The following is a 19,183-nucleotide window of genomic DNA, read 5'->3' as shown; positions in this document are numbered from 1 at the left end:
AGCCGTCATAGTTGTTTGTGTGGCTGGATTTGAACCCGCCACCTTAGGTGTATGTGGCTGGTGCCTTAGCCACTTGAGCCACAGGCATTAAGCCGAGAACTTTATTTTCTTTACTCTCTTTGTTTGCAGTGACAAACTTCCTGTCGTAAGGGGTGGGGTTTATACTTCTTCATATTCCACCCTCATGATTTGGGGAAGTGTTTCTATCTGCTTGAAGAGGAGAACTTATTCCAAAATAGTCTTTCCATCTGTTTTTAAAATTTCAAAATTTTAGGTCATAACTCAGTCTGAAAGGAGACTAGCTCAAATCCCCTTACCAATGAAGTACATTAAAAAATCATCTCTGGGCACGGCGACTGTAGCTCAGTGGTTAGGGCGCCAGCCACATACACCAGAGCTGGCGGGTTCAAACCCAGCCTGGGCCTGCCAACCAAAAATGACCAGGCGTTGTGGGGGGCACCTGTAGTCCCAGCTCTTTGGGAGGCTGAAGCAAGGGAATCACTTGGGCCCAGGAGCTTGAGGTTGCTGTGAGCTGTGATGCCAGAGCACTCTGCCCTGGGCAACATAGACTCTTATCTCAAAAAAAAAAAAAAATTAAAAAATCATCTCTGTCTTAGTTTTAGGCTAGATGGCTTTGGCGTCTATAATTTTCTTCATTGGTACTATGTATTATATTTTTCTTTTTTTTCTGTTTTCTGTATCTTTGTCTAGTTACTGTCGGTCAGAAATTAGTTAATGTAATAAAAGAAAGTTGAAAAATATGGCTTAATCTACCTATCATCCTTAAATTAAATACATGATATGACTACGTTACATCATGTATTTTTACATGATATAACTTCTATGACATTGGGAGTTTTATGGAGATTAGTTTATTCTCTCTCTATATATATATATGTATTTATGTGTGTGTATGTATATATATATATCACATATATATCACATACAATACAAACATTTCAGACAGCTATCTGTTAGGATTTCGTGGTATTCCAATAAACAGCGATTCAGATCAAATAATAACTATCTTTTTATTGTTGTTTCACTATATTCCTAACATACGTACACATATTTTATCCTATGTCAACTGTTGTGATTATTACAGCATTTGTTTCCTCTTTATATATGTTGGTTATCGAGATATTAAAATTAAGTTGAGCCCATAGAGATTTTCTTACTCTTCTATAGAAAAATAGGCCCTGTGGAGCCATTTGTGGACAAAAATAGACGTACCTTTGGGCTGCAATTTGAAACTACAAATTTATTCTGTGTTCTGAGACTCAAATATAGTTGTGATCATAGCTATAATTATAATAGGAGTTATATGTAGGCATGCAAAGAAAGGATTCAATTTGGTGCCCTTGGAGTGGTCTGTTTTTATGATAAGTGAAAAGATACGTATTCTTAAATTTAATTGCAAAACCATACGTTCAGAGCAGGAGGACTAGCATTGTGTGCCTGGTGGGCGGTATATAGTGAGCTCTCTAATGCTACTTGTTGAAATGTTTACTTAATTGACAGTGTTAATTATATTAATTTTGCCAGGACATTTCTCATGTTTACCCAGTTGTTAATGAACTTCATACATGTTTAATAGGGCTAAGTTTAATAAAATACTTAGCATGGTAAATATATGCAATTTCTAATTAATTCATTCCTAAATTAAGAACAAATAAGTGACTATCCTGTAGTCACTTAGACACTCCCTCCCTGTGTCCTGCTGGGAATGTCTTTCGGGTTCTCTCTCCACTTCACCCTGCACTGCTAATATGCTCGTAACCTAGAGGTCCCCATCCCGGTCTTTGGTCGACACTGCAGAAACAAGTTAGAGAAAATGAAAAGCCTGGGAACACGGATAAGCCAAACCTGTACGTGGTTTCTTTTCTTTGTTGTGCTGTAAATGCCTGCAGTGCACGTCTCCTAGTGTGACCTCCTTCCCTCCCACTCCTGCCGCCTCTGCTGCAGACAAACTTAAATCCCCAAGACAGCATCTTTGTTGAGGGGGGATAAATTACGCTATTATAGCATCTTAGAGAAAAGGATTTGGAATCAGACATATTTTAGCCGTCTACTTAGTGGTATGAGCCTGGACATGTTCATGTAAAATGGGGCTAACGATATCTCTTTCCTGGATTTTGAGAATTAGTTAGTATTTGTTTCGGTCGGAATCATTTAGTTGCCTGGAACGGACCCCATGCTCACAGCGAGCGTTTGCACCCGTGTGATTGGCCTTGCTGAGTGACTGCACTTTCCGTGCCTTTCTCTTCTCTCTGTTCAGGCCACATGATTTCCCACCATTGTTTCTGCCTGTTGATCAGTCTCTATTTTTGTGTCTTGAACACTAGTTTTATTCTGTTTTAGATTTTTGTTTGTTTGTTTTTTGGTTTTTGCCTATTACCCAAGTATGGCTATTGGTGACTGAGTTTGGTGAGTCCCTAAAGAGATTCACCAGAAAAGTGAAGGTGAACCAGGACAAAAAACCAGTTTTGTCGTAGGCCACCAAAAATGGGAGCTACTGGCCTGAAGCAGGAGGTCCCGGAAATTGGAACAGAAGCAGCAGATGCTTCGGCAAAGCACTGGATTTTCCTACAGCGCAAACACAAAGGAATTTGAAACTTCCCTTCTTAATCCCCCCCAAAAAGCTTGCCGCACTTCTCTCTGCCAAACCGCTACTCCAGCACTCTCGTGGCTTCCTGCAGCGGCGGAGTGGGGCATAACTTTCTGATCATGTTAAGTAGTGAGCCTCGACCTCAGCGGTTGTAACTCAGGGATGATTTTCCTATTAAACTTCTAAGTTTTACAGGAGTAGGACTCACTGTTGTTTCTGTCCTTCGATCAGCCTCTACTTTCTTATCTTGAACACTAGTTTTTTTTTCTCTCATTTTTTTTATTTCTTTGTTTGTTTTTTGTTTTTGTTGGACCCATATTAAGGGCCAAATAAATAGGATATGTACAATTTGAGCTGAAGTTCCAATCACCATGTGTAAGATGGTTTCTTTTTCTTTCCTTCTTTTCTTTTCTTTTTTTTTTTGCAGTTTTTTCTGGCCAGGGGCAGGTTTGAACCTACCACCTCCAGTATATGGGGCCTGTGCCCTACTCCTTGAGCCACAGGCACTGCCCATAAGATGGTTTCTTTAAGGAAACACTATGTAGCTTACAAATGAACAAGGTGTAAATTGGTGCTCTTTCATAATATCATATTAAATCCATTTCCTTGCATTTAAAAAAAATTCCAAAATAATTTAGAAACAGATACAAAGAATTCCTGTGTATCCATCACTAGAAATAATAGGTACCATTGTGTATACCACTCACTAAGTGTTTTATAGTTATTGAATTATTTAATGCTCATAGCAGTGTTGTAAATGTAGGTGCTCGTGCGATGTCTCTGTCTCACAAATGAAGAGGTTAAGGTACTGAGAACGTAGATAACTCGACACAGGTCATGAAGCTAGTTGCTGACCTAGAGGTCCCCATCCCTGTCTTTGGTTGACACTGCAGAAACAAGTTAGAGAAAATGAAAAGCCTGGGAACACGGATAAGCCAAATAAAGCCTACTTTATTTTCGCCACTGTATATTCTCCTACTATAAAAATACACTTCCACTGCCTCATTCATTTGTCCACTCTTGTACTGACAGACATTATAGACACTGAGGCTGTTTTATTGTCTTGCTATTGCAGATATTCTAAGACTTTTCTCGTCTGTGCCTTTTTTGCACACATGTGAGAATTATTCTAACATAGTGAGGACAGTAGTGTCTGGGTGAAAGGATATGAATACCCTTGACTCTATGAGATATTGCCAAATGGCTTCCCAGATGATAAGGCCGCTGTTGGTGACTACCGGCAACTTGTAAGAGTGCTCATTGTCTCACAACGTTGTCTACACTGACGTTATCGGCTGTTGCTCCTGATGGGGTGAAACTGTATCTCATAGTGTTAAGTTGGCATCTCCCTGACAGAGCCCACAGATGCTGGGCATTTCTTCATACATTGATGGACTTATAATTTCTATAGACTTCTTGTGTGTCTCATTTGCTCATTTATCTATTGATTTTTCTAAATAATTTTTAAAAATTTTAGAAAGGGTGGTATATTCTTCCACCTAAACAAGATATTAATATATTAACTAGAAAGACAAATCCTGAATATGAGTGCCTGACGCGTGCGACACTTTGAGTCTCTACCATCCTTCGTCAATAAGGCAACTCTTTCCTGTGCCATTGAAGAAACTGTTTAGAAAGTTTCTCCAACGTTTGCTTAAGTGTGAATATCAGAAAAGTGAAAAGTTACAAATCGACTCTTTTCACACCAAGCTGGCCAGATAATGCAGCGTGTTTGAACTCTATTTTAGCATAAGCAACAGCTGTATGAAAGGGCCACTTCAGTGCATGACAAGTAGAGCTCTACTAAACTGGAACCCGATTCCCGAGCGGCGGCTATGACAGGCCGTCCCCCCCAGCCTCTCAGGTGGGAGTTTCCATCTCTTGACGATCTGACAGATGCGGCGGCATGCTTTTGAGCCATCTTCCAACACATGCCCTTGATCTGTTATGGTGAAGAAAGTCTCCGATAGGAAAATGAAAGCATGTATGCCTGAGACCTGGCACGACCGAGCTCGAGGCCCTCTGAAAACATCCCCCGTGTGCCACTTTCTGTAAAGAGCAAAGGTAACAGGATCTTACCTTAAGTAGGTCAAATTGTGGCAAAATAATTACTGTCATGTTTTAATGCTTTTTGAAAATATTTCTACCGAAGGCTAAAATTGAGGGAGGTGGACTGTGTGGTGTGCGTATTTCAAGGGATGATGTGACATTCGAGGCACTTCTTAAACCATCTATCTTCTTAATGAAGCTTTCCACAAACTGGCAGATAATTTCAAGAATTGCTGGAGCCCAGGGAATGAAGGTTCCTTGCAGAAGCGAGCCCCTTCTATACTCGTATGCCAGTGTGAGGAGGTGGTGTGGTCTAGCTAAGTCAGCGTGGGCTGAGGAGAACATGGGACAGTTTCCTTAATCTCTCTGAGACTCAGTTTCCTTGCCTGAGAAATGGGGATAATAATCTCTCAGGACTTTGTAAGAATTAGAAATGATGAGCTATATATCAATAGCTGGCATGGCACCTGGGACGGGGCGGGCCCGGTGTACAGAGAGGACTGTCACTGCCAGGAGCACGTTCTGACTCCCTGCTCACTCTCTGAGCATCCCGAGGCATCCCGTTCAGGTCCTGGACTCCGGCTCTGTCACCTGCCCATAGCCCAGCGACTCACAGCCTTTGGATCCAGCACTGACTTCTTTCTGGGGCCTGGAAGTGTGTTTCTGCATGTCCAGCAGGCATGTTTCCTGAGCATCCCACAGACACATCACCTGTCTCATGTCAGAAACTAAACGCACTTCTCTTTCTCGGCCCTGCCCACAGAGAACCCAGGCTTTTCCTGCGTTTCCAGAAAACGGCGACCCAATCCGTAATGCCTCTCTTTGTCCTCTCCAAACCTAATCTGTCTTCAATGCTGTCGTTAATCCAGTCTTTTAAAATCTTTTTCAGTGGTTCTCTCTATTTTGTCCTAATATCCCTACTCTCAAAATCAGGTCAACCAAGTGTTTTCTGAGTCCTTGATTATATTTGGTCACTTTCTTCTCTGTTTTTTCTTTTTATTCTCTGTTGCCTCTTCTACGTGATGGGCACTTGCCAAAGACGTGCTGGATTATATGTGATTATACACACGCACGCACACACGCACACACTCACGTTTGTGCACACAATGGTCTGCTCTCACACTCCATGGACACAAATTCTTACTCTCCTCTATGCAGGTGCCATGATTCCTCCAAGTACACACCTGTGCATGCACACACTCACACACACACACACATTCTTTTGCAGTTCCTTATAGTCGAATATGAAGCTACTGGCTTGGAAGAAAAGGTTTAGGGGAAAAAAAGAATATAATTCTAGTATTACCAGGAATGAGAATTAAAAACAGGAAAACCAACTAAAGGCAAATGAGTGTATTTAAAGGTTCATTGAAAAAGGCCGATGTAGTCTTGAAGATAGTTCTGGCCAAATCAACTAAAGGGAGGGGTCAATGATGTAACCTCTCAGTTCTGAATATTCCATATATATCTATTTAAATGTATACATTTAATATATACTATACCTGATTTTACATGTACATGGCAAATAATAATTATATTCAGAATAGACACCATAAGACCAAACATACTATAATGAAAAATAAGATTAAATTAGTGCTGTTTTTATTTATTCATGTGCCAATCTTACTGGCAATTAAATGGTTTTGCTGCTTTAATTTTTTTAACCCTTAGTTTTTAAAATTGTATTAATTAGGAGACATGTACTAAATTATGCCAAGCCTTTATAAAATGTTCATTAGAGATAAACTTCCACTGTCAGAGATTTGTTTCATTGTCACCTTTGAAAAGATAAAGAATTTGCAAATTTTGATTTCTAGGTTAAATATAGAGAGCCCAATGTATAACCTTCTTTAAAGCTTTAAGGCAGGCTTTGAAGCTGCTGTGTATTTTTGTAGTGTTCCATACAATCTCTGGTAGAGAGGTTCGGAGGAACAGCATGACTCCTGTAAGGCTAATGACAGGTTCAGGATAGTCAAAATGTAAGTCACTTTATATATTTCTAGCAGTTCAATTCTTAAAGTTTGTTTTTTGTATCTTTCTCAGATACTTAAAATATCTCAAAATGAGTCATTCATTAAAGACAGTATATGGTAAAAATGAGTTTTATTTGTTAAGGCATTCACCAAATACCACAAGTGAGGTCCTATATTGCATCAGGTATCAAGTGTATAAAAAAAGGGCAATTAGTTAATTTTTGAATTTGTAATCTCTCTCTGGAGTCTTTTAAAAAACGTTTTGTATTCACCTGCCCCCTGTTGAACACTAAAAATAAAAGTAAATGTATAAAAGTAAGTTTCAAGTGAGTATAGATGGAGAAATTTAGTTAGCTATGGAATGTCAATTAAAGTGTCTCCAAAGATCTTAAAACCATCACAGTTTTAAGTGTTATCTGTCTAGCAGTCCTATTGTAACCCATCCTAGCTCCTCACTGAAGTTACCCATGAAGACAAGGATAGAGAAAAACTCATAACAATACTGAGAACCTAGATTAAGAGAGCACCTTTTGTCAAAATCCGGAGATATTATTGAGTAGTCACATGGTTGAGAGAGCTCTGGTGGGAAAATTATAAAGTGTTAGTGCCTGTACTCTGGCATTTCACTTATCCTTGACTATAAGTCAGAATCTGAGAATCACAAATAAAAGACAGTTGGGTCACTGTCACTGGCAGAGGCTTATTGCCAGAACATGGCCAGGGAGGTCTCCTTAACTGACCACCACTCTGGGTCTTCTTATGCCCAAGACAACAATGAAGCTTCTTGGAGTGTACAAACAGGAGATCATATTACTTGAAACAAGATTGTATTACTTGAACGTGAATGTCCTAATTTGTTTTACTGACCTTGTGTTAATGCATTAAGGATAAGAAGGTCTTGGAACCATTACCTAGTTTAATACATTTCTCTTATTGGAGTCCTTGCCAAGACTCCACAGTGGAAGCTTGGTTGTCTGGAGCTTGGCTCATGGTCTAATCACCCATGTTAAGAGTATCAAGGATGCTTTCATTTAATATGGAAGACAGAGAAATGTACAGACCCTGAGGGTATGTTCCTTAGAAGGAAACAGAAGTGCTCCTGACCAGTTCAGTACATGAGTGAAATTAAGTCTTGTCAAAAACTATTACTGACTCTACTATGTGTTCAGCATTGTAGAAACTCAGGACGAAAGTCTTTTGGTAAAAGAGCCTAAAAATAATACTGGTATACTTTTTCTACTTGTTTTCTCGACACCAGAGAATGTTAGAAAAAAAATTATAGAAGCCATATTTTGATTTTTACCATTACCCATGTCCTGCCAAGTAAGCAAGGTCGACACTTCATTCTTGAAATGCGAACATTTTAATATTTTCAGTCTTAATTTGTTTCAAAGCCAGTAATGAAGTCACTTAGGGGCATGGAGGTCTTAATCTGTAAATTATAGTTTAGCCGACTGGAAGGGTTTTGTACCTATCTTCATTTATTTCTCCTTTCTCCCACTCATCTATAAATGGATGGCCACAAAGTGTGAGGGAACAAGGGGATTTTAAATGGTGTTCTTTATATGAGATAGTTTAAATTGCGAATATCCATTATGGCATTGTATCTGGGAAATACATGTTGTCCTAAATTGAAGCTTGCATAAAGAAAGTGCATTTGGTTTAAATCAATTCAAGACAGACAATTCTATTAGACAGGTTGTAAGAAAAGTTCCATTTTAAATATTTCTTACTCCAGCTGATATTTCCAGATCCCTGTAGTCTTAACCATCTCCTATTAGCCAGAAATCGCTTTTTTGTGTTTCTAGTGCTCATTTATACATGTTCACATGCGCACACACACAAACACACATGGCCCTGTCTAGAATAACAAGGCTGAGGACCTTAGAAAACCCCATGAAATGGTTTTCCTACAAGGGCCAATTTTATGATTAAAGCATGAATTTTCAAATACCCAGAATGGCATACCACTCCTAGAGATGCCAGAAGAGCTGGGGCAGCTGAATGGTTAACAATCACATTGAAGCAGAGAGTCCTGTTTGCATTTGCTAATTTCCCTGGTGCCACCATTGCCAATTTCAAGTCACCAACATGATATTACTAAACAGGAAGTTGGGAGGAAATGGACACAACTGTAGCTCCTGCACAGATGGGGCAAGCTACATTCTCCATCACCATCAGTTAGAGATGACTTATACATACATACACATATGGCAGCATTTGCAAAATTTTGTCTGCAAAAACTGTTACCTGTTGATGCCTCTATCAGAAGTGCATAGTTTCCAAGGTTGCTGCAGAGGAGAAGAGATAGAGCTTGGAGAAGGCACGCCCTTTCTCAAAGTGACCCACCCATAGTGACACATCACGTCTATTTTGGTTCTAGTGGTGAGAACCAATCATATTGCTCCACTTCAATGCTAATAAGCCGAGTGATGTAGATTAGCCCAGCTTGGTGGATATAGTAGCTTTCGCTTAACAACAAGGCACACTAAAACTTAGTGGCTTCTAAAAAAGATATAAACTTTGCTTGTAAATTTGTGGATCAGCTGAACAGCCCTGCTAGACTGAGCCAGTGTCACCTGGGCACAGTTGAGCTCACTACAGGGAAGTGGGTTCAATTTGAGGCCACCAGGCTCTTCCATGCAGGCTGAGCAGATCTGATAATCACTGGCTTAGTGCAATAATCAGTCCTGCTTGGCGGTGTTTCTTTCCACTAGGCATGTATGTCTTTTTGTTACAATCTGGTTTGCATTGTAGAGTCAGGAGCTGGTGATTGAAAAATATCAGTAATGATAATAATAAATGTTGGCAATTTATAATTTAACATCTAGCCTTACGCCTCATTCTTACAGAGTAGAGTGCATGCTACATCCACACTGGCCAAAAGGATCTTATGAAACCCCACTTTCTTCTTCTAACATTTGACATCCAAATGCCCGGGATTCTACTCCAAGAAAGAGAGCAAACCACTGTTAAGGTGTGACAGCGGCAAGTGCACACGGGTATCAGGGACTCGCTCACCTTTGTGGGAGTTACTTTGGGGTTTTCTTCTGTCCTGAATCTCTAAGGACGTGCCAGGGACAGACAGATGGGAGGCAGAGTCTCTAAGGACATCCATTGGTTCTGTTTTCAAGATTGACATAAGCATGCCACATTTTAATACAAATTCTTTATATTGGGCAGAATTGTTTTGTCTATTAGTTGTAGAATTAATGAATAACCAGATGTCTCCTACATACGGGAGACCAAAGATGCACCATTTGCAAATGGGGAGATTTATGTCTGATTTTCTGCATTTGGTCTTTTATATGATATTCTTATTCTTATGCTCATGGATCAGCTGATAGATGGTTTCTCAGAATTTCATCTTATGATGGCATTGTTTTCCAAATATGCTTATTTTAAAATGCAATTGAGGTCTTACCTCATTCTCAAGGAAGAGACCCACACCTTCCTCTCAGGTGTGTTCTCTGCTTAGAAATGTGTGTTCTATATGCTTGAAAGAATTATACTTTCTGTTCAGTTGCCAAAATAAAATAAAACCCAGTTAAAACCCAACTTTTCATACATGGCTGATGCACACTGTTCAGTGGATGAAATGTATTTTACTAAGGTAGGTTATTTTATTCACTCAAGCAATAATCTAAAGAAAGATTTGATTTCTGAGCTGTATTATTCATTATCCTGATTTATATTTATGTGGCTTCTAAAACCAAAGTCTTGGGTTTTTTTTTCATGTTTGTCTACAAACTTCAGAATCTTTAAGGCACTGTTTTACAGGAAAAATTACTGGAGAAATAATAGAATAAATAATACAATTAAAAAATAGAACCCTATGAAGTACTTAAACATTTATATCATAAAAATAGAGATACCTTTGACCTTTTGGAAAGTCTTCAAATTTTCATGGTTCATCTCAAGATTAGTTTTATCCTCCACTTAATTTCTCATGTTATACTTTTTTCCTTTCCAATAAACAACAGTGTTTTCCAATACAGAAATACTCATAAGAGTTATGGAGTGCAAGTTTCCCCTATGGGCTAAACTGTAAATAGTCAAGTTTATATTCATTTGCAGCCTGAAGATGTATATATTATCATACCCATTTCATATATGATAACGTGGAGTCACAGAAGAGCTAAATTATGTTCAAGGAACCAAAATTTAACATCACGGTGGCCTGTCTTCAAATTTGACAGTCCATTATACCATAGCAATCTCACATTTTTCTATAAGGAACATGTTATCTTCGACTTTCAAATATAGATTTCATGTCCTTATACCTTCTCTTCAACCACAAACTCCTGGTTAGGAAATTGCTTGTCATTCATCTTTAAAATATGGAGCAGTATCAGATGAGCCTTGACTGATTAATAGAAGGCATGGGAGCCCCTGCTTTGGGCTCTGAACATCCAAGAGTACCTCTAACTCTGTGAGCTTAGAAATCGACTTATACTTTGAAAGCCTGTTTCTCCATATGTGAAAGGATGTGCAAAACTATCGCTAGCTCGTGGGCTGTTAAGGATTTCAGTGATGTTATTACGTCAGCATGCAGTATGCCTGGAATGAAGCATGACACAAACCAAGTCCTCAAAGAAACATCAGCTCTTAGTCTGATGCTATGTCATGTGGTGTCTATTTTATTTGCATGAGGAGCCCTAAGCATATTTGGTATAGACTTCATCATCTCTTGAGAGCTTTCTTTTCACAGTATGGTTCAGTACTAATGTGAATAAAAGTGACCTTTCTTGTTTCTCTGCTTGAGGTTGGACTCAGGACCATTGTCCAGACCCATTGTCTCATCTCACTTTCTGACACAGGCAAGATAGAAGCTATGTTTGCCATCTTGAGTTTTGTATTTGTAGTAATAAATTTTACAGAAACCTCTAATGACAAGTCACCTTGTGTGGAACCCTTTGATTAGGGAGAATTTAATAGCAGTGGGTCCTTGTTTACAACCATTTTTTATAGGAGAAGATTTGAGCTGGTGTCTGTCAAAATCATCGTCAATGCTATATTAGTTTCCCACCACTGCTGTAACAAATGACAGTAAACTCAGTGACTTAAAATACCACAAATTTATTACATTACATTTCTGCTGTCCCAGATCCACAGCAAGGTATCAGCAAGACTGCATTACCTTTGGAGATTTTAGGAAAGAATTTCCTTGCCTTTTCCAGCTTCTAGAGGCCACAGGAATTCCATAACTTTTTCAAAGAGACTATAATGTTGTCTTTGTAATACCCTGAAATGGTTGAAAATCCAGCATGTGCTTATGTCTTTATGAAGCCAAACCAATTTAGTTGATTTTTTAATTTCAGATTGTTATGGGGGTACCTATATTTTGGTTACATAGTTTGCTTTTTTGTGTTTAAAGTCAGAGTTATGGGTGTGTCACCCAGAAAGTGTGTGATCTACCCATGCAATGTATCCATTAGATTGGAATTACCCATCCCCTTCACCCCTTCCCCCCAACTGGAATTTTATTCAGTTTTACTTCCCTATCAACATATAGGTGATCACACTGTTCCAATTTAATATGGAGTACCTGTGGTGTTTGTTTTTCCATTCTTGTGATACTTCGCTTAGGAGAATGATCTCCAATTCCATCCAGGTTGTTACTTACAAAAGATACTAGAGCTCCATCTTTATGGCTGAATAAATTAATCCATTCATATATTGGAGGACATTTGGGTTGTTTCTACATCTTTCTGATTGCAAGTTGTGCTGCTATAAACATGTGAGTGCTGGGAGAACTGGTTTAGTTGATTTTTGATCTTGGAGTTGGGTGATAATGATAGGAAAGTTACCAGCCAATATTATAGCCAATAATTATTATATTCCAATTTGGTCATTATGAACTTTTAAAATCATGAAATTGTGCAGTTGCAAACAATTTTATGTCACCTAATTTAACCAGCTATTAAGAAGTATCCTTTATGATAGTGTTTCTCAAACTTTAATATGTACTTGAATCACCTAGGGACCATATTTAAAGATACAGATTCTGATGTGATAGATCAGTGATGGTACCTGAGATCCTGAATTTCTAATAAGCTTCCAGGATCCTGCTGGTCCAAGAACCACAGTTTGATTAGCAAGACTCTAAAGCATTCCTGACAGATATTGCTGCCTTGGGAATGACTCTATTATAGTCTGTTTATATTTTGGTAATACCAACTGTCACAAATATGAATTAGTAGTTTTTGAATCAATGCCAAAGTAAAGTTAAATCCCAAACTTGTCTTTCATTCTAAAAACTGCAGAACAAAATGACATTGCCATTGAAGTGAACTTTAACAAAATAAATGCATATGTAAAGTCTGAAGAACCTTCTATAAGATATATATAAAAAAACACACACACGTATATATGCACATACATACGTTCACAGATATGCATATATACATATCTGCATATATACCTGCACACACGTATACATGTATGTGTGCATTAGTCTTTATAGATAGGTAGATTCAACATTCATTAAATAATGCAATTATGAAAAACCTCTTTATGTAATATTTTACAATACTGATTCAAATTTAACATTTTATTTTATATTAATTTAATGGAAAATAAAAAATTGAAGAACACAAATATGGACTGTCCTGTAGATGCAACCATGAGTGTGAACATACAGTTGACAAGTGTTTTACTTTCAGAAAAACTGGTAGCCAGTTCCAAACATTGGTTGAGTTGAGTTGAGGTGGTCTATGCCACTAGCTTTAATTTTAAAGTTGGAGTTACTGATTTTAATATTTAAATTTAGCTACTGCACACACTTATCACCTTAATTTTTATTTAATATTTGAAAGTTATTACTTTGGAGAAAGTCAGCTAAGCAATGGTGATTATAGTGTATCAAAATCCATTGTAAGTGATTATTTTAATGACTCTGTACCAACAGGCACACATAGACACTCAGACAAAAAACAACCTAATTATAATGACAGCGCCAGAGTAAAGCTGTGACAGTTACAAAACCAATTTAAAAGTTTTTTGACAGCCATGGCTGAAAGCTTTGTTTGGACCTTCCAGTAATAACGGTTTACTTAAGACATAAATCCACAGCTAAGGAAAATAGAAAGAGAAAGTTGTGGCTTTTCTGTCATGCAGATGAAGTGGAAATCAGTTGAAATGTTTTTAATAGAACATTATGTTGAGGATACAGAAGAGAGAGGAATAATAGTCATGGAATTTAACTCTCACAATGTAAGAAAAACGAAATAACAATAAAAATTCTGATGAGACCACTACTTGCCAATTGATTTGCTTATCTGTGTTGTGAAGGTCAGTAGTTGCTGCAAGTAAATTCATGTGCATATAAGCATGTTCATGGGTGGTTCTGGAATTTGATTTTGTATTACCTATAAAATAAAGCCAAAGGCAAATGGATATAAGAATAATGCATCAGTAGCCATGGCAACAGGAAGCTTTACTAAAAATCTACTTTCCCAATGGTTCTGACATCTCTCAAATTATTTGGCCTTTATCATTTGCATTTATCTTTCTTGATTCTGGACCTAGTCTGATACATAACATAATTAATTCTTTGTACTTGGACAATTAATTTCTTATTCTTCAAGAGGAAAAAGTACTCGATTCACAGCATTGCATTGATTTTTAATGCAAACATTTACAGACTACTTGTAAGATGCAATCATTATTCTAAGCACTTTACAAATATTGAGTCTTTGAAATTGAGAACCCTTTGGAGTAGGTACCATTATCTCCACTTCACTGGTGAGAAAACTGAGGCATGGAGAGTTTTAAGTAACTGACCTAGAGCCACAAAGCTGGTGAGTGGGTCTCACCTCTGTGGTCTGGCCGAGAGCTCTGCTGTTAATGAGGACCGCAGGGTAAGGAATACATCCGTAGATGCGGAGAGACGGGGCAGTGCTCAGAGGAGGCAGTCCGTTTTCAGGCTGTTCTTTAGTGAGACTCTTTTAATTGAAAAGGTTGAAGAATTCTCAGGTGAGATCAACCAGTGAGGAAGTATGTCTGCAAGGACTAGAAATGGGGCTTCTGCAGGAGGATGTGTGGTGGTGCTGGACCCTGTGTAGTTGGCACCAAGAGATGTCACAGTCCAGGGGCTTGTCATCAGGTGCTCAGTTCCTTCCCATAGGTCAGCTCTCCTTTCCTCTTGCTGTCCACAGCCTTCAGCCCCTACTCTCTATTTCCTACCCCATGGTAGACATTGGACTCCAGACTTTAAATAGACTTGGGTACAGAGCCTGGCTGTGCTGTGTACTTGCTTGTGACCTCAGACAAATGACATAATCTCTGGACACTCTGTGAAACATGAAAGTGTATGCCATCACGTGGGGCTATGGTGAAGAGGAGATGAGATAAAGTAACTTACATATAATCTTCCCTGGAGCATAGCATGCATTCAATACACAATAACCGTTATAATAATATTCATCATTTTAATGCTTATTTCCATCTCAATGCAGGCAGTGGACTTGGACCAGACTTGGGTTCAAATATTGAGTCCATCTTCAATATTTACATGACAGTGAGAAAGTTATTTAACTTCTTTGGACCTCAGTTTACTTAACTATAAAATTAGAATAAATTCCTAGGGTTGTTATGAGTTAATTTATATCAAGTACCTATAACAATGGTGGGCATATAGAAAATACAATTCAGGTGTCAGTTATTGCTAGCTGTGGTATAATGTTCAACAAATATTTATGGAAGCAACAAATAAAAAATAAATAAATGTTAGGTTTTTGCCACTTTCTACAGTTGTATGATCATCTCTAAAACGTTTTCATCCATAGTAGTTTTCTCTCTAAACATGGAATAAATCAATACTTGTTTTGTCTGATCAGTTTTTTCTTTTTAAATCATTGCTCCATACAGCTAGTCAATAAAAATTAAGGTGCAAGCTAAATGCAAATTAAATGAAATGTTATTCTATTTTAAACCAAAAGACTCTGACGTTTTCAGCTGCCTGCAAGACAGATTTCTTTGCTCACACTCTTCAGCGGTAAGGGTCACTGAACAAGGCCCTGTTGACTGAGGTCTGCACACTCTAGTTCAATTTAATTATGAAGTTTCTTTGTTAAGAGTTTTTATCTGCTCTGCCTCCTCAGAAAATGATGCGGTCGTCAGTTTTCCACATGTTTATCCTGAGCATGGTGACGGTGGACGTGATCGTGGCTGCCAGCAACCACTACAAGGGAGAGAACTTCCGCCGCCAGTATGATGAGTTCTACCTGGCAGAGGTAAGCAGCTCGGCTGTGCAGCTTACTTTTCACAGGAAAGGTGAACTGGGATAGTGTCTTTTGTACAGGTGAAGATGAATTCCAGTTCGTTAGTGAGTTGACTTCCATGGAAAATGAATTGCCTGCTTCTTAAGTGTTCCCTCTGGCCACTGTGTGGTCTGATTTGTTTCCTGTCACTGGGGGCCTGAGTAATCTCCCTCACAGTGTACCCCATTGCCAAGGTAACCCTTTTTCCCTGGGTCTTATTCTTAGGATCTTGCTGTTTTCCTGTCCACCTCTTATTTTCCCTCCCTTTCTCATGTTGCATTGCCTCCTTTCCTGCTAAGTGTAATCAGGCACAGATTCAGAAGATCATACACAAGCAAGTCAGTTCAACAATACCTAAAAAGAGCTGGTGGGAAACTTAAAGAGACAGTTGAATAATTACTGCATGGGAATAGGTGTTATAACCTGTAGTAAAGAAACCAAACCAATAGAAGGCAGGTTTAGCAGTTAGGTAGGCATCTCTCTAATATCCTGCACACTATGTGAGAGTTTTGGAATAGTACTTCTTGTTGATTGTATAATGTTCATAATATTTGATTCCTGAATATTTTTGGTTTTTTATTAAATCATAACTTTGTAAATTGATGCATTTATGGCATTCATTGTACTGATTTGATATATAATGTGAAATGCTTACATTGAACTAAGTAACACATCCATCACAATTACACTCTTTCCTTAAAAGTTTTGAAATATGCCATTGCATCATGCACATTAGGTGAGGTCCCCCAAATACACTCCCTCCTCCAGAAACCACTGTTTTCTTTTTTGATGTGAAAAAAATATATCTAAAATATATATTAGAATTCAGTGGTTATATATATATTTATGGCAAAAATTGGTGGACATATAGAAGCACATTCATCACGTCAGTGAGGTATACATAGACAGCTGTGCTGTACTTTAATAAATCTGATATATGAACCATTAAACTTAAAAGGCATAAAACTCAATTTGTTTATTTTTATTACCAAAGCATTTTTCACATAAAATATCAATTTGCCACATAATTGAGTTCCCTTAGGTAGCTAGAATCCTCCCAGTGCATTTAAAATGGGATTTGTTCATTGTTTAAAATTTACTCTACCCACACACAAACTTTTCTGGAAAAGAAATAATTACATAGACCTGTTGGGGATAAACATCTCTGTGAAAAACTTTTAAGTAGTCAGTTATGAATTTCTCTTTTTGTGGAGGTTTGTTCTCTGTACCAAAATATGATCAATACTAACCTTTTACTGGAGTAGTTGCTGTGATGCCTCAGTTACCTACTAGCTGCCTCATCCGTGGAGCTCGCAGTGCAGCAAGAAGAGTAGACAGTAAACCTGAAGGCTTCACACTATGAAGAGCCAAGGACAAGGACTCATGAAGGAGTTCTGTCCTGCCCAACACCTAAAAAATATGCATAATTATGCTGAAAATCCACATACAAAGAGTAGGTAGTCATTAAAAGTAGAGGGAAACCTGGACCAACAGTCATAGTTGCAAGTAGATTTCTAGCATGGGGAGAGGCTTTGGAAGGAGTCCCAGTGAGTAATTTCTCTATCCCATGAAGTAAGAAACTAGGATGTATCCAGTCTCATGATGAGACAGAGGAGCAGAGAGCTGGAGTAGAAAGAGAAGAGGGAAAAGGTACAGGGGGCAAGAAAAAGATACCACACCTACTACTAAAGGTACAGATGGATTTTGAGACTACAAACTTACAATGATACTGATTTAGAGAGATATATGACTTTTTAGGCCATGTCTGAGAAGGAAAAAAGGTAGTGTTTAAATCAATCCATCTTTAGGGTTGTTTTAGGCTAGTGGAATTCATAAAGAAAAAAGAATAAAAGGAATATGAATGATTGGCAGCAGGGTTGAAATAACAACCCTATGGTCTAGGCTGGATATAAAAAGAAGGGAAAAATAGAGAAGAATTAAAGAGCAAAAGTGAGGGATTGGAGTTCTCCATAGGGTCAAAAAAACAGGTATGTTTGATAAGATGGAGTAAGAGAGGGAAGGTTGTGATTAGAGTGGGACCCAGGATGTTAACATTTCAGAGTAATTCTGAGTAATGAAATACAAAACCTAGAATGTCATATGGATGTAGTGGCTGGAGTCAAGACCAACATGGAGAGGAAGCTAAGGTGCTGGCTGACTCTGCATGTGGACAGTGAGTTCCTTTGGAGCAAGGCTATCTTTTGGAGAGAAGAAGGGAGTCTGGGGAAAAAGTCAAGAAACATGTGAGAGTGACTTATGGACAGATTGGTAGAAGACAGCCCCAGGATAGTGGGCAAGGGAATGTTTTAACCTCACAGAATACATCTCAAAGGAGTGTCAGGGAGTCATGGATGGGGCATCTCTTCCTCCTTTAGAGCATGAATACCCACCTCTGGAAAGGGCTGGAGGGAGAACTCATGTTTTTAGAAGAGAGTCAATTGACAGGCCATAGTAAGCAGATTCTGTGAACGGAGATGGAGAATGTAGAGGAACTTGTTTAATGTGGAAGTGACCCAAAGCTTAGTTAAAGGCTCTAGATAGAAAAAGGAGGGAAGACAGGTGAGGTGGAAGAGTCAGAGGTTAAAGGTCATAACAAAAAGTTCCAGAGAATATGAACAGAAATGATTACAGGTGAATAGATTATGCTAATCTCTCTGGGAGGAGTCATTTGTATCTGCTTCTGAGGAAGTCCTGACAGTAGAAATCACACTCCCGTTGCTTTTGTAGCCCAGCCACAAGTGGGCACTTGGACATACTAAACCAATGCCATCGGGCAGTGGTTCTCAACCTGTGGGTCATGACCTTTGGATTGTATTAAAGGTTCGCGGTATTAGGAAGATTGAGAACCACTGCCATAGAGTAAGTGAATAGGCCATCTACACCACCTACACTGGAAACAGAAAGGAATTAAGTGATGCCATCTATACCACCTACACTGGAAATAGAAAGGAATTAAGTAAATAGGACATCTACACCATCTACACTGGAAACAGAAAGGAATTGAGTGGACAGGCCATCTACACCATCTATACTGGAAACAGAAAGGAATTAAGTGAATAGGACATCTACACCACCTACACTGGAAACAGAAAGAATTGAATGAATAGGCCATCTACACCATCTACACTGGAAACAGAAGAGAATTGAGTGAATAGGACATCTACACCACCTACACTAGAAACAGAAAGGAATTGAGTGGACAGGCCATCTACACCATCTACACTGGAAACAGAAGGGAATTGAGTAAATAGGACATTTACACCATCTAAACTGGAAACAGAAAGGAATTG

General features: G+C 38.5%; 1 protein-coding gene across 4 annotated transcripts in view; it reads left to right on the top strand.

Annotated features, from left to right (window-relative positions):
- The window catches only part of NALCN (sodium leak channel, non-selective), a 329,433-nt gene that overhangs the window by 116,982 nt on the left and 193,268 nt on the right, over positions 1 to 19,183 (top strand). For all 4 annotated transcript variants that reach the window (XM_023513101.1, XM_023513099.1, XM_023513100.1 and 1 more), the window contains one exon: positions 15,735 to 15,866. In XM_023513101.1, the coding sequence (XP_023368869.1) occupies positions 15,735 to 15,866 (132 nt within the window). The remainder of the gene's footprint in view (positions 1 to 15,734; positions 15,867 to 19,183) is intronic.

Source organism: Otolemur garnettii, unplaced genomic scaffold (genome assembly GCF_000181295.1).
Source record: "Otolemur garnettii isolate 467f Iridium unplaced genomic scaffold, OtoGar3 scaffold00034, whole genome shotgun sequence".
NCBI lineage: Eukaryota > Metazoa > Chordata > Mammalia > Primates > Galagidae > Otolemur > Otolemur garnettii.
Note: the sequence above shows the minus strand (reverse complement) of the source record. Positions and strands in the feature narration are given on the sequence as shown.